The sequence below is a fragment of the Ursus maritimus genome, unplaced genomic scaffold (genome assembly GCF_017311325.1).
Source record: "Ursus maritimus isolate PB19 unplaced genomic scaffold, ASM1731132v1 scaffold_3, whole genome shotgun sequence".
Lineage (NCBI taxonomy): Eukaryota > Metazoa > Chordata > Mammalia > Carnivora > Ursidae > Ursus > Ursus maritimus.
In genome coordinates, this window is record NW_024425563.1 from 89,117,781 (window position 1) to 89,134,591 (window position 16,811).

The 16,811-nt window shown below is 42.7% G+C and overlaps 1 protein-coding gene across 2 annotated transcripts in view; it reads right to left on the reverse strand.

Annotated features, from left to right (window-relative positions):
* The window catches only part of AMPH (amphiphysin), a 215,300-nt gene that overhangs the window by 114,073 nt on the left and 84,416 nt on the right, over positions 1–16,811 (reverse strand). For both annotated transcript variants that reach the window (XM_040644417.1, XM_040644416.1), the window contains exon 2: positions 8,833–8,913. In XM_040644417.1, the coding sequence (XP_040500351.1) occupies positions 8,833–8,913 (81 nt within the window). The remainder of the gene's footprint in view (positions 1–8,832; positions 8,914–16,811) is intronic.

Here is a 16,811-nt window from a genome sequence, read left to right on the forward strand (position 1 = left end):
GAAACTCTTAGAAGTCAGGTGTCAGAAGCCAGGACAGAGAACTCGTAGCAGGCACACCACTATGCAAGGGGTGTGCCAAGTGGGTGATGAGTCTTGGCCAACAGGTGTAGAGTAGAGGGGAGGAGAAAAGTGCAGGCCAGTGTGAATCAGCCCACAGCAAAGGAGCAGAGAACACTCTTGACTCGTACAACACAGGAGATGAGGAGATGGCCCACATGGTCAGGAGATTGGTTACATTAAGGGTATTACACAAATAAATATATATTGGGAATAATGGAAGCCAGATTTATCACTCTCAAAGAAGGAAGTACAAATATGAAAAGAGGAAAGACCCGAAGCAGGAGATACTGAACTATAATTAGAGATGCCATGGTTTCAGATAGATAGAAAGATGAAGAAAAAATACACAGTGTGTAATAAATACGTGTGTGTTTATTCTGTTCAGTTAGAAGACTTACAAGCATGATACCCTAGAACCAAAGAATATACCCAGCGCTCAGGTCTGAGTTTCTAAATGCCAATCTCCACTTAAGAAAACAACAAATCCAGGGGAGCCTGGATGGCTCAATTGGTAAAGCATGGGACTCATGATCTTGGGGTTGTGAGTTCAAGGCCCACCTTGGGTGTGAGCATTACTTAAGAAAACAACAAATCCAGGACTCTTTAAAGAAACGACTCATTTGAAGGCTGGGTAGGGCAAGCACAACATGAACTTAGAACATTCTGTGCCAAAATGTAAAAAAAAAAAGTTCTCAAAGAATAATGGGGACACATTACTACCAGCAGTTTTCCCACTGGCTAAATTTAGGGCAATTGTGCTTCAAAACAACCAGTAATAATGTATGATAACCCACTGAATGAAATAGGAATCTTCTAAGTCCATACTAATATAATTAATTAATTAGGCAAGAAGGGAACATTTTACCATGGAGTAGAAAGCTAAGTAATAAGTATAGAAGGAATCAGGAAAAAAAAAAAAATCACCATTTAGCAACCATCAGAGTAAGAGCTGATCTAAGCAAGAAGCTTCAATGGACAAAACTAGTAGGGAAAGTTTGCAGGATATTTACAGTCTCAAAGTCTATCTCCACAAAATACTTCTTAGGTTACTTACTAAATTAAAGGTAAGTGCCAGAGCAGTCTGGAAGACAGCCTCTTTCTAACCAAGTTATAAAAGTTGACATCCATAGTAAAGGCACAAATCAGAATCACGTGTACGCTGATATACACTGGGAAGAGCCTGCCAGCGAGGATCACATGAAGCTTATCAGGCAAACCCAAGTCAAGGGACATTCTACAATTAAACACTGCTCTGAAGATCATCAAAGGCAAAGAAAGACTGAAGAACTCCTTCCAATTTAGAGGCTAATGGGACTTGACAACTAAATGCAAATCTGACCCGTGGAATGGCCCCTGGACGTTGAAGGATATAAGTGGACAATATGTTGCAAATAATTTCTCCCAGTCTGTAGCTTGTCTTTTCATTCCCTTAACAGGGTCTTTCCCAAAGCAAAAGCTTTACCGTAGGCAAATTCGGGGTTTGTAAAATAGGTGGTAAGACGAGATTGATGGTCATTCACTGATTTTGATGGATGAACTGTGGCTCTGTAGGAGAGTGCCCTTTTGTATACTATATAGATAACAGGCGCATGCATGGATGGGTGGGTGGATGTGTGGATGGATGGATGGATGGATGGATGGATGGATGGATGGACAGACAGAATGATAAAGTAATTGGAAAACCTAGGTAAAGGGTATACAACAGTTCTATGTACCCTTTTGTAACTTTTTTAAGTTCAAACTTTTTAGAAAATATAAAATACACCAAATCAATTGAGGAGATTTCATGTAAAATATGGATTTGATCTTTTCTGGGAAATCCGATGTGGCAACCCTGGGCCCCCTTCTCATGTGACAGATGTGAACTGGAGCTGATAGCTGCTTTTTTTACAGCCTATGTATTCTGTAATTCAGCCCAAACCTCGCCACTCCTTCTCTCCTTGCCTACTTCCTCATTTATGTTCCCTCCCCATCTCTGTAACAATGTGAGTCTCTGGCACTTACCTTAGAGCACTTTTATCTGGTAAGAAGCAGTAGGCAGTAAGCTCAGTAAGCTTTTTCTAAGTAAAAGTGTGAAAGGGGATGTTTTTCAACAGAAATTTTTATTTAGGTAATTGCAGACTCACATGCAGTTGGAAAAAGTAATACAGAGATCCTTTATCTCGTACCTAGTTTTTCCCACTGTTGCGAAAAACTACAGTAAGAACAATATCACAACATAGATACAATCCACCAGTCTTACTCCCCCAGTTTTTACTTGTACTCATTCATGTATGTGTATTTAGTTCTATCACATGTATAATTTCATGTATCCGTCCCCACAGTTAGGATATAGAACTGTTCCACCACGACAAGAATCACTTCTGTTAACTTTCATAACCACATCCATCTCCCTTCTCCCTGGTTACAGGACCTATAGTGGTTAGAGGATCTATAGTGATATCCTTTGTTTCATTCCTGATATTGACAATTTGTGTCTGTTTGGAGGTCAGTCTTGCTAAAGATTTACCAAATTTACTAATTTTTTCAAAGAATCAGCTTTTTATTTGCTCTACTCTTGTCCTATTTTCAGTTTCATTGATTTCTGCTCTTTTATATTTCCTTATATTTCCTTCCTTCTGCTTGCTTTGGGCTTATTTTGTTCATCTTTTTTTGAGTTTCTTGAGGTAGGTACTTAGACTATTGATTGTTTCCTCTCTCTGTTTCCAATATAAGCATGTAATGCTATGAATGTCCCTTCAGCTGCTTTTATTTATTTTATTTTATTTTCAAGGCCTTATATCTGGGGGTCAGATACTCTTCATGTCTTCTCAGGATCCTGTATCTGGAGTCTAATACTGTCTATACTGTCCCCTATTAAGCCTGAATATCTAGAAAGAGCCTTATTAAACTCATTCTCATTAAGGTCTCAGCAGCACGTATTTTCTCTCTTACAGGGGCATGTGTATTTTCCCAGGGCATACAGTTTCCAAAATCAACAATGCTGAGCACAAGGGAACTCTGTCACTGCCCCCAAAATCACGTCTGCTAAAGATAAGATCCTCTCCATTGATCGCAGGTATGCAGATCACAGATAATTCAGGACATGGCCACCGAATCTCTCTCCATATTTTGTCATAAAGACACTAAAACAGCTATCAAACAGAGGGTCAGAGTTTCAAGAATTAATCAGAGGATGTGCTTGAAGATAAGCATATGAATAGAAACAAAGCACGGGTCCTCAAGGTACTGCTCCCGGACCAGCCATGCTGGCATTTTCCAGGACCCTGTCAGAAACGCACGTTTCCAGGCCTCACCCCAGACCTACGGAACTGGAAGCGCAGGGTTGGGGCCCAGCCATCTGCGCTGTGATTCTGATGCAGCTCGAGTCTGAAAACACTGTGCTGGTGGGGACCAAACTTGCCCCCTTTAGTTTTTACTCAGGATCCAGAAGGTCTGACGACCTGACAGGAGGCCCTGTAGGCTGCCTGAGGTTCTCCACACTCTGGACGAGGACACTCCTTTAGAACTGGATTATTACCCCAGACACACAGAGGGGCTCACATTTAATCAGCAGTGGTTACTTCAGAGGAAGGTCACTATTTATTATATAATAAAATGTAATATAATATAATATAATATAATATAATATAATATAATATAATATAATATACTAACATATTCGGATCACAGTTATCTGTGGTAAAAAAATAGTTCTAAGGTACCTGCTGAGCCTATATGCTCAAGAAAATTGCAAAAACTTTCAGAATGCAAATGCAATTTGCCATAAATAAAAATTTTATCCACACGTTAACACACTGTGGGAGTATATTTGTATTTACATTTTTTAAAACTTCTATAAGTGTTATTTTTAATTACCTACATGCATATGTATTAAAAAATGTCATGAAACTGCTTACAAAAATTCACATATTCAACATCTCTTCCATCCTAGAAATAAAAACGTGCTCTAAGAATGTGCTCTAAATGATCATTTCTGGGGGTGTCTGGGTGGCTCCGTCGGTTAAGCATCAGCCTTCAGCTCAGGTCATCACCTTGGGGTCCTGGGATGGAGCTCCTCACTGGGCTTCCTGCTCAGCTGGAAGTCTGCTTCTTCCTCTTCCTCTGACCCTCCACCTCCCCCCAACTCATGCTCGCTCTCTCACTCACTCTCTCTCTCAAATAAATAAATAAAATCTTTATTTAAAAAGAAAAAATTTTTTAATTATTTCCAGGGACACCTGGATGTCTCAGTTGGTTAAATGTCTGCATTTGGCTCAGGTCATGATCCCAGGATCCTGGGATCAAGCCCCACATCAGGCCCTCAGCTCAGCAGGGAGTCTGCTTCTCCCTCTGCCCCTCACCCTGCTCGTGTTCTCTCCCTCTTTCTTTCTCTCTCTCAAATACATAAAATCTTTTTTTATTATAATAATATTTTTTATTATATTATGTTAGTCACCATACAGTACATCTCTGGTTTTTGATGTAAAGTTCGATGATTCATTAGTTGCATATAACACCCAGTGCACCATGCAATACGTGCCCTCCTTACTACCCATCACCAGCCTTTCCCATTCCCCCACCCCCTCCCCTCTGAAGAAAATCTTTTTAAAAAATTACCATTTCCACTACTAGGCTTAGCTTCAGGTTTGACAAATATTTTGAAAGATTATGTGCTAAACACTAGATCCTGCAGCATATAAAGATGAAAAGAGCTACACAGGATCCCTGTGCTAAGGAGAAGACACAACTCCAGCTTTCAGTCACCGGATAATCCTAATAATTGGAATAACTGGCTCCAAATTCTCACCACCCAAGAGGCTTTCAACACCCAAGCTTTTCCTTTCTTCTTTGTTTCTATTGCAGCGAAGTGAGCCTGTTCCTCGCTGGTGGGCATGGAGGGAGGCAGCAGAACAGCACTGCTACAGTATTTAAAAAGGAATGAAAAGCTGCACAGCCCTGAGAGGTGAGACACGCCACCCCTTTACTCCAAGTATCGCTCTGGGACTGTAAGTCCGGGTGGGTGCTCACAGCTGTACTCATTGAAATGTGACCAAACAGTTGGTTACCTGGGCCCAAATAGCCCCTGAGCTAGTCAGTCGTTGTAACGGGCACGGTTGCTATAAGCATGGCATTTTCATGGGCAGGTTTATTAGCAAGAAGGAGGGAAAGAGGCAAGGACCTTCTTTCCCCTCTGGGATCTCTTCTCTGCTCATTAACAGATTCGTCAGCAGGCTACCAGGTGAAAGTAGGCGATGTTCACACCAGCAATTCTGCCACTTGTCAGCGGCTTTGGTAAGACGGGCAAAATAAAAAGAGGGAAAAAAACACAACACTTTGGGGGAGGACGTGTTGAAGTCAGTTTGCTCTTCCTGCTGGATGGATTTCTATAATCCTTGCTCTCTTTGGCACTTCTCAGCATGGAAAATCCCAAGTTTCCAGCAGTGAAGTTCACTCTATTCCTTTTTGCTCTACCCTACGCTCCCCTTCGTCCTTGCCCCAGTTGAATGGTGTATGAAATACGGATCACAAAAACCACAGCAATGCGGAGCCCAGTGCACAACCAAAAAGAAAGTGTGCACAGACCCTCCATCCCAGCTCTCAGTCCAACAAAAACCACCTTTTAGGAAAAGAGGTTTGGGGTCAAAAAGAAAACCTGGCACTGGAATAAGATAAAAGCTAAGCTTCAAGCTGGAGTTCAAACACAGACCCTGCTGTCACCTCTGTTTCCATCAATCACCATGAGGACTTTCCTGATTTTACCAAAAAGCAAGATCACCAGGGCCCAAGATATTAGAATACTTCCTAGAACATTCTAGAACAATCCACTTTGGATTAAGTACTAATTGAGCATGATCAGGTGACTATAATATAATGCACAAATCCAAATATAGTTCATCTGATAGACTCTAAGCAGTATCTTTTTGGATTCGAAAAATATGTCATCACAGAAAAAAAATATGAAATCTAGATTTCCTGGGACAGATAATATCTTTAGAGTCTGTTGCCTTTAGATGATGCCTTCTGCCTTTAGAATAATGAGTCACCATTACACTATTAGTGTAATTAACACTAAAAGTAACAGGCCTTGTAGAGGTCACCACAATCTTAGTAGATCCTTCTTTCTAGGTTAATGTTTCTACATATGCTTGTGTTAATGTTTCTACATATGCTTTCTCAGCATATACAACAGATGTGAACTGGTTACCAATACATATTGAGGCTTAAAAGGATATCTTTTCCCCTCTGCAGAATATTAATACATTCACCCTTTGGCTCTTCTTCTCAATCATTAGTATGTTTTTACAGAAAATTGATAAATCTCTCTCCTCCCTCCCTCCCATCCATCCCTTTTCTCCTTCTCTCTCTCTACTATACAGACAGGGTTAAGGTACCATCCCTCCTTACTGCACTAAAATGACTCCACATTTCTTTTTTCTGATTAAAAGAAACAAACAGAAAAACATCAGAATGAGTAGGTGCAAATGCAAGATGTTTTTGGTGCAAAAATCTCCCTTTCAAAGGGAGCCAAAGGGGGGCGGGGTCAAGATACTCTGAGAAATACTAGTTCTACATTTCCATTCTGCTTCTTGCACTTTTATAAAGTAGAATTGCTTGTTCCAACTTCCCCAGATTTTGAAGTTTTACCTAGTTCTTGAAATCTGCTAATATTCTTGATAAGGACCAAGATGTTGGGTCTTCAAGAATGATAGTATACCATTTGCTCTATAACATTTGAAAAAGTGTCTAGGGACGGGAGTGGATCGCACAGCAACATTACAAAGTCACCCCACGCTGCTCCTGCTGGTGGCACAGGTCATTTAACTGATGAAGTTGAGCATTTAACCAATCATACTTTTCTTTAGTGCTTAGACAAAAAACAATTCTCACCTGGTTCAGTCAACAAAGTCCCAAAAAAAGACCAATAAGAATTCACCGTAACTGGAAAATGCAAAGTGCTTCCTAGTCATGAATGCTTTTCTGAACTTGATGCTTCCCAAGGTTAACCTTCTGGGGTGCTAACAACATCAAAACACCATAGAAGTGACACAGGAAAAAAAAAAATCCAAGAGCGAAGACCTAATTAGCTCCACAGGGACACACCAGACAGGAAGACGAGGTTTCAAAGGGTAGAGTGTAAATCCTCAAGCAGGTAAAACTACAGACACGAATCCCTTCTATCTAACTCCAATCCCTTAAAGCAGATATTTGGAATCGCCCTGCAAAGTAACAGGGCATGACTGACAGGTTTTCCTGTGCGCGGCTGCTGCAATCCAGACATTGATCCGTATCAGAGTCATCCCAATGCACGAAAGAACATACGAGAACTCACAGACTGAGAGCCTAAGGAGACGTGGAGGGTCTGTTCTCGTGGAGGAGACTGGGGGACAACAGAGTCTATGGGCCTGGAGGTGACATTTCTCTAGAAATTCTCTCTTCTACCTTCATTAATCCAAAGCTCTCCATAATACTGTTACCTGGACATGATCTAGTTCACTGTCACTGTTTACTTCTCCAACTCCCATCTCTCCTGCTTCATTTTCTGACAGAACAAGATGGCTACCACGTATAGCGTAAACTGAGTACCTATCTGCACATGTCCACTCCTAGTCTTGGGATGAAATGGGAGGTATTCAGGAATGTGTTCTGGTGGAGTCTGGGCTACTTGGCTCCATACCTGCTGGATTTTATCACCCGTGGCAGTGAAGGAAAGAAATAGCATGTCTGCAGTGAGACAAATAGTGGGGGCTCTGGCACACATAGCGAAGAAAGAAATCTCTGGGATTTGAGATCTTCAAACTGGAGCGAAAGGGGCAAAATGAAACCTGTGAGGATCCGACATTACTGATTGTCATCCCCAAGGTTGCAATATCCTGTGGACGCTGGTAGCTCCAATGACACCAGGAAAAATAAATCCGTGCCCTCATATCACCCCCATTTGCCAGAGTCTGCCATCCCAGCCTTTTTCCCACCCCACCTCTAGTATGACCTCCAGATTAGAGGCTTCTAACCACAGAAAGCCCCACTTGTACCTTCCCCCACCTTGACCCTCATGCATGTTCTCGACAGAATGATATTCTGGCCAATTATCCAAGCCTTAGAGATATAAACAGATAATTTACAGAAGAGTTTGTTTCCTTATACATGTGTCTGTTGAACACAGAGCAGCCCATCAAACGAACAAACATCACAAACCATGTTTCTCAACCTTTTTCCTCATTATCATTCCCCTCAAGGAGACTTTGTAGACAATTTTTTCTTTATTACACACCCCCCATGAAATTTTAATACCATGGATATACTATATATCTATTTATGTGATGTATACACATACAAAGAGTACAATTTTTTTATCCACAAAGAACCAATTTTCACCCTCTTGGGGGAGATATAACCCCTGTTAAGAATGCATGATCTTGAAGCATGCAGCAATTAAAATAATTATGCCAGAAGTATCTAACTCCTGTTTTCCTAATACTATATGATACTAAGACTATAAATCATCCGAAACAGCATCTTTCCTTTAGACCAGTAATCTGTACTGAAGAGGTCCAGACAAGCAAAGCCTTAATCCCCTGAGAGTCTAAAACACCCACCTTCTTCCCGTGGTGCCTACAGCCTCTTCTTTCACCTGCCACAAGCAAGCCTACAGAATTAGCAAGCGTCACCCCTCACGTTAACTCCAACCCGAAAGAAAGTTCTTTCTTCGACCTTAATGCAATTTAGTTATATGCTAAAACACAAACACAGTCAGCCCATTTCCCCCTCCAGAACCTAGATAAATATACTTACCTCTTGCCGTTTGAAGTTCTGGACATATTCTTCAAACTGTTCATCTTTTGTCTCATCAGCTTTTCCAAGCTTCTGAAGGACCTAGTTTACAAATAAAACAAAAAATGGTTTGATTTAATGATATCTTCAAATAACAGGCAGAGCAAGGCTGTTGTTTTGCTCTTTTGAGGAGACGTCCCTCAGCATCGCTAGTTTTTCTGTTCTGGAAGCATCTCGGCTTGATGGCTTGGGGTTGATCAGACTTGGATTTTACCCACAGTTCTGCCACTCCCAGCCTGAGCAACGTTAGGCTAGACGGCATTTACCGACCTACATATCCGTTTCCTCCAGTAGGCTGTACCTGACCTGAAGGCCAAAGCTCTGTCTTGCCTTCTTGTCCAAAGCATCTGACACAATGCCTGGTGTATACCAGGTACACAGTTGTTTGTTCAACAGTGAACCAAAGTTACGCCACTAAAGAATTAGCCTACTTTATAGGGATGGTCTTAGAATTACTGGAGCCAGGCACATGGCAAATTCTCCCCCACCACCTTCCAGTGTGCTCTTCGACTCACTCAAAGCTCAAAGAGACCCTGGATGGGGCCTGGATATTAGCAACATCCAGAGCATTCGGGAATGCTCTGTGGAGCTTATTCAAACTGTGCCAGAAACACCAGCAGACAGGAATGTGGCCGACTGCATTCCAGCCAAAGAAGTAGCCTCAGCAGAGATTGCTGGAAAAATCATTATCTGTTGTGGGACTGGGCAGGAGTTGTTCTGTCTTGATAGAGCACCAGACTGGGTATCAGGAGAAGGAGTTCTTTGAGAGACACCAGAAAATTACTTGGGGACAGAGCAGAAGGATCCTGAGAGCCACAAGTGGGTTCTCTATTCAATAGCCCCACATCTAGCGTCTAAAACACCAGGTCATTTAAAAAGCTCCATAAACATTTGCCTTAATGAGTTGAAAATTATTTATATGAAAATGTTGTCTTTGGGGTGCCTGGGTGGCACAGCGGTTAAGCGTCTGCCTTCGGCTCAGGGTGTGATCCCGGCGTTATGGGATAGAGCCCCACATCAGGCTCCTCTGCTATGAGCCTGCTTCTTCCTCTCCCACTCCCCCTGCTTGTGTTCCCTCTCTCGCTGGCTGTCTCTATCTCTGTCAAATAAATAAATAAAATCTTTAAAAAAAAAATGTTGTCTTTAACTTTTGAAAAACTGTAACAACAGGATCAACTTAGAAGAGTTTTGTAAATGCAAGATATTGTTACTATTATTTTTGTTGTTACCACTGTCATAAGAGCAAGAGGGCAAAACAAAATTACACAGGCCACACCTGCTAGAGAAGGAAATACAATGACGTGGGATTCTTGGCCTTGTTATAAGATCTCCTCCCATCTACTCCTGTATTTTTTGTTCTAAAGTAAAAAGAACTTTAAGAAAGAAGTTGCTTGATTGCTTCTTTATTCTACCTTTTTTAAAAAAAAAATTCATTTTAAATCTAGGTCTTCCCAAAGGACCTCTTGCCATACACATAAACACGAAGACGGGAAAGTACCTAGCATTTACTACATGATCTTCTCCCCCTATTTCTTAACACTTACTATTTCATAAATGTTTGGCTACTCTAGAACAGGTCTTTGAGAAGTGGCAACACTTCATCTAAGGCAACAGTTCGCAAAAGCCAAGAAAGGCTGTCAAACTCTCCTGAGCAAGCAACCTTGACCCTACCACTTTCCATGCAGTGCAAAAGCACGGTGGTCTCAGGAGTGGGAGAAAAGAGAAAGATGTCTACAGAGCCTCCACTATGCGCCTGAAACCGCAGGAAGTGATTTACGTGTTTTCTTTCGTTCTCACAATACTCCAAGGCTGAGGAAATAGGACAGAGTAAGCAGCTTACCGGAGACCCTCTGGAAAATCCCCTTTTTGAGGTCTGGTAGCCCTGTCCCCACACAGATAGCCTGTTCCTTGTCGTGGGAAGCAAATGGGATTTATACATCCTAACTGTTGTTCTCATGCTCTCATAGGAGATTCCTGGAGGCCACCATACTCTATGAAAACACATCTTCACAGGTGCATACTTACCACTGTGAAGGGGATTTTTCACAGACCCCTTGCTGAAAGTCTGTTATTTAAATTTTAAATTGTGACACCTTGCGTTTCATATTTCTAGAAATTGTTCAGTATAATTTAAGTAGAAAAAACAACCAAAAAAACGGCTCCTAGGTGTCGAGAGAGAGAGAATCATAACTGGATGACACTGTAAGCCCACACTCTCTCTTCTAAGGAAAGTAATAAGGGACCCAGACCTCTGTGAGTTACAGCACACCCGCACCTTGACGGCAGAAGCCAGAGGAGAGATGGAAAAAACACGGGTCAGGGGCAGCGAAGGACCTGGCCTTTGCTAAGAATCTTCTTCATGCCAGTCACTATGTTAGGGAATTCCGTCTGTTATTTCAGCTGATTCTCACAGAAGCCTGCTTATTCCTATTTTAATTGCATCAACAGCATAAACTTTTGTTGACAAAAAGCTGGGGGCGGGGGACATTGGATATACTACACGGTAAGAATCAGGATTCACAAAAAGACCCTCTCTAGCAAGATGATATTCAACAGGGATAAAATTTAGGTCAAAAATGTAATTGTACAAGTACTGAATTTATGATTATCAACTTTCAACCAACGTGCAACAGAACAGATGCTAGGAAAATGTGGCTTCCACCCTTCGGAAGAAGTAAGGGGTGACTTTCGCAGATACTCAATCCAAGTGGACAAAGTGATGTTGCTGGAAACGACCTCAGGCCACATGAGAACAACCGGGAGAGTAGGACTAAAGGCTTCTCTGCTGTGGACAAGGTGGTGAGCACAGAAGTTCACAGGCAACCTGGAGCCAGCTAAAGGGAGCCCCCAAAGAAGCAGAGAGAATGGACTCCCTGAGGTAAGAGGAAAATTTGATATAATTGGGGATATTAACAGGGAGAAAAGAAGAGGAAGAGAATATGGTTGTCTTCAAAGATCTGAAGGCTTATCACGGAAAAGAAGACTTGTTCCATCAGAAACCAAGATCGAGAACTAGCATCAGTCGGTAAAAGCTATATATAAAAATTTTTGCACAAATTTATCAAAGTTTTTTGGAAATTGAATAGCTTGTTGGTAGAGGTAGTGAGGTCACTGTCCTCGTCGTTATCTGAGCTTAACCAGTAGTGAGAGGTGCCAGAGAAGAGATTTATTCATCAAATAGGTGAAAGAAATAAATATCTTCTAATTCAAATTCAAATTCTAATTTTGGATATCTTCTAATTCTCAAATCCATAATAAATGTATCAAGTTTGACATTTTCCCTATGAAAGAACGCAAATCACCACGAAGAGTGGGCAGAGAAGAAAGTCTGTTCACTTCGGGCTCCAGCGGAAGTTGACTTACTGGAGACCGACCGCATGCCAAACACCATACAAGGGGCTGCAGAAAGGGGAGCCGAATCTAGGGACTGTGACGGTGGTGGTGCTGAGGCACGAGGTTCAAGAAGGGGAGCCCGGTAGACAAGACTGGCGTGGAAGGAAGATGGCAGACTACAGAGGGGCTTAGTCTGCAAGACTAAAGACTTTAATTTTCTCCTATTGACCACGGCGAGCCAATGAGATGTCTCCCTGGAGGGGGCCACCTGATTAGACCTGTGCACCTTGGTGACAGTGATCAGGACAGATTAAAAGATGGTGGGACCCGTTAAGAGACCACACAGACAGGCAACGTGACTGAGCCTGAGCTAGGGGACAGATGGGACAGACCCTTAAGAAGTGCAATCCACAGTATTCGCGAGATTACGAGATGGACAGGGTAGGGACAGAGAAGATGCAAGGATGACCTCAGGTTTCGGCTGCCAGCAGCTGGGGACCTATGTTGTGGTCAAGACGCCAGGGAGGGAAATGGTTCAGACGTGGAATTAGGAAAGGTAATAACCAGAAACACCCACCAGGACTTTTGGATGAAACTGAAGGCTCAGCTAGAAAACCCATTTCAGGGGTCTTGTAATTTTTCTTCAGAGCCTTGATATCGGTGGTAAAACTGATCTGCTACATTAAAAAATATCTTAAAGTCACAAAGATACTGACATCTGGAACTGAGAAGATTAAGAATATCTTTTACCTTGTTTTATGTCACAATATCTGACAGTGAGTTTCTAGCTTAAGTGGCCTCTCGCATTCACTGGCCACTGGCCACCTTGAAAAATATCAATTAAGCCTGTGGGGTTTGGCACCACTGATGTTACAGGACAATCACTATACATTCATGTATCTGATATTTACCATCTGACAACACGAGAACATCTTCCACCCACAGGCAAAACACAGGCAATTCTGTGCTCGTGCATTTTGTTTCAGGACAATTTCATTTGCACTGACACTTTATTATTTTGAAACAATAGGAATTTGTTGTTACTCTTGTAGCTCCTGTTTTCAAATGCAAAATTCCATTCTAAGTTGAATAAACCTTTTCAAACTGCCTTTCTGAAGATGAGATTCTGAAACATCCCCCTAGGGCTGGCTCCCTTCTCAGGCCTGAGTTCAGAAGTTCTGATCTGATCACAAAAGACAGCATGACCTAGGCGAATGAGAAATTAAATAGGAAGGAAAAGCAGGAATACGGTAGCTCGGAATATTTCCACTAATAAATCTTCTTTCACGCGTCTCCTAAAGCAGTCAGTCCCCCGGCATGGTTTGCACGGGCTGCTCCAAAGATGTGATTCTCACGTTCTTTTTTTAGAGCAATTCTCTAGAGCAGTTTAATTGTTCATGAAGTGGTCAAGTAAGGTCCCGAAAAATTCAGAACTCTCTGATTTGGGCAGTTTCCCCATATCCTATAGCTACTATTCTGATCAAGGCTCAAATCCTCATAATCCAGAGCAAGTAAGTACTGACTGCTATAGTAATAACAGAAGAATTGCCCTCTCTTAATATTTTTAAATTAGGGGTGGAATGTTATATTGGCGGCTTTCAAAACAGGTAACTGGCATTTTAAGGCAAAGATAACTTCACCATCTTCCACTGCAGACAGAAATGATGGGATGTGAAGGCGCTGGTATGAGAAAAGGATGAAGACCCCAGGTACTTCAAGGGGAATGGTTAAAAGAATTCTGCAGGATGGGGCACTGGGATTCCTGAGAAAGATTCATGCTTTGGATGAGGGATCAGACTGGACAAACTTCCAAGTCTGCAGAAGTGATGCTTCCTTATGCCAGACTCTGAAAGTCAAGGAGAAAACTGCACGATTTAGCCTTCTCTGAACAGGGAGGCACCCCTCTCTTCACACTCTCCAAAAAAAAAAAAAAAAAAAAAGCGTGCATAAAATTATGTATACATTATCCATTGACTCCAGGAGTCAAGTGCATGGGAAGACCGTGGTCTCTTCTTGTCTGGATAAGACATGGAGAGTTGTTGATCTTCCCCCCCTGCCCATGTGCAGATGACTCATTCACTCATCTGTCCAGACACTCACATGTCCATGTGCAAATTCAGACGGCATTTATGAAGGGCTCACTCTGCCTCTGTGCGAAGTTCCACCACCTTGGACTGGAGGGAGGCCATCAGGTCCATGCAAGTGCAAGGTAACTGCTTGTGCTTTAGGGTCCTCTGGGCAAGCACTGCACTGTGTCAAACTTCAGGGTCCTAGAACTTTGATCTCTTTCTGCCTGTGTTCCAAGACTTAAAGAAGTAGCTTTATGGTGCCCTAACTTGAGAAAAACAAGATGAATCATCCTTTGGTGTGGTTCATGTACCTGTCAAGGTCCTGTCCTTTGCCGTCTAGCCTTGATAGATTTACGTCTGCATCATTACGCATCTACTCCTTGCCCTGGCAGACTGCAAAAATACATTAGCCATCGTGGCCTCAAAGTGTCTCAGAGGTTGGCATGGGCCTTCCTCTAATTCTGGGAAACACTTTTGGGGAAGAAAGCAAAAATAGGTGAGAGAGGGGATGTTCCCAGGCTTCTGTCCATTTGAGTGAACTTCAAAACTTTGAGGAAAACATATGGTAAAGAGAAAGTACAAATCTCATACATGAACAGGTTTATCCTAGGTGTGACAGAGCCAACTGGGAATTAGAATGCAGTGAAGGAAAGAGAGTTCTGGAGCCTGGAAGGGAAACGGGTAAGTGAGAAGGGGCCCCAGTCTGCAGATACAGTAAGCAGAAGCCAAGGTGTTTTCAGTCATGCATCTACCTGGTCAGGTATCACACTCCCGAAGTCTGTTCTCCTCTATCCTTCCCAACATTGAAAGTTGAGGACATCTTAGTTCTCCAACTTAAAAAAAACAATTCTTGGTGGAAAAAAGAAATCACTTGAGGAATATTGATCGAGGAAAGATGAATGGACTGTGGGCCCTGGCATCCAAGACACCCCTCTTCTTAAGGTGCCTGTTCTCTCCACCTGGGTTGGCCACCATGTCTCCGAGCTACCTCTCTAGGAAACCGGATAACTCCAGTACCCAACCAAGAATACAGCACTTACACCCAAAATTTAGTGACACAGAAGTGTGCTAACGCCTTCAAGTCATCTTGACATTCTGAGAGAGACTAGATTTTCCTTCCTCAGCGGCACCCCCATGGAGGACATGCCACTATTGCACAGGGTCATACAATGACCCTCCAACCCCATTACGCCACTTAAATTAATCCTCCTGCTCCTTAGCCAGGGGGAGATATTCCTCCCTCGACCCCTGTCCAGGTGTTTGAGAGAAAGCATATCTGCTGAAATGCCAGTGATCCGGCTGCAGAAGAGCCGCTCCAAATGCACGTGGTTATGGGAGCCAGGGAGCGCTCCACACCCAGGCAATTAGCCCAGGAGCAGCCCTGTTCCTGATCTATCTACACACACTCCTCAGACCGTCCTGGTGGCCTCAGTTACGCACTGTCCCACCAGAAGATGAATCAGCAACTTGGAAACACGGACCTACAGTACAGATATGGAAGATGTTGGCTTAGGTGGAACAAAGAGCTTTGTGAGCTCAGGGTTTCAACTGGGGCCATAAACTGCCCAAGTCAAGAGCGGGCTGGCTGTTAGTGCTGATGGGTATGAAACCAATGAAAAGGAGTACAGAGAGTAAAGAAAGGAAATGTTCTTGCTTCTCCTCCTCTTGTGAACAGGCCCCACCTTAATAACTCCATAATTCCCGGATTTATTAGCTATCATCTATGGAAATTAAAAATATACCAAGCACAGTTCTATATGCATTATATCTAAAAATGAATGTAATCGCTTCAACAGTCTTATGAGTTAGGTTACAGTGATTATCTTTATGTTACCAATGAGAACACTGAAAATTGGAGTAACCGACCAGTGACAAAGCTGGTATGTAACCGAGCCAGGATTCCAAGCGGACAGGCTGATTCCAGAGCCCACGTCTCACCACTCGGTGATAATGCCCTAAAGACAGCAACAGGGAAAGCAGCATGGCCTGGTGGCCGTATTCTTCCCTGGATAGCTAAACCATTCTCCTCCACTCGCACTGACTGTGTCGTATTGTCAGGAATGCTCATATAATAACTGCTAGATCCATACTTCCGTTAAACGAAAGCCAGCTACACCATCTCCATCCCAAATAGGTTATTATACTTACTCATAGATCCTGAGTGGTGGGCACAGGTTCTACACCATGTCTTCTCCCCATTCTACCCCTACTTAGATAGAAACCATCCAATTCACTTCTAACAAAAGGTCTGGGAGGACATTACCTCCTTGTAAGATCAGGGCACAAAGAATGACTCATTGGAACAGAAGTGGTACAGAAAAACAAGACGAAACCACTTCACTTGATTCCACAGATGTCAAGACAAGATCCTTCCATTAGGACAAGCGACAAGCTCCTAGGGAGATAATGCAGATAACCCAGGCCCTCTCTCACACCGGTTCCGACCCTTCAGCATTAAAGGTCCCACTCCTGCCACCACTCACCTTCCTTGCAGCCCATGATCTTGGCATCACAAAACATATTTTCCCCAAACGCTGT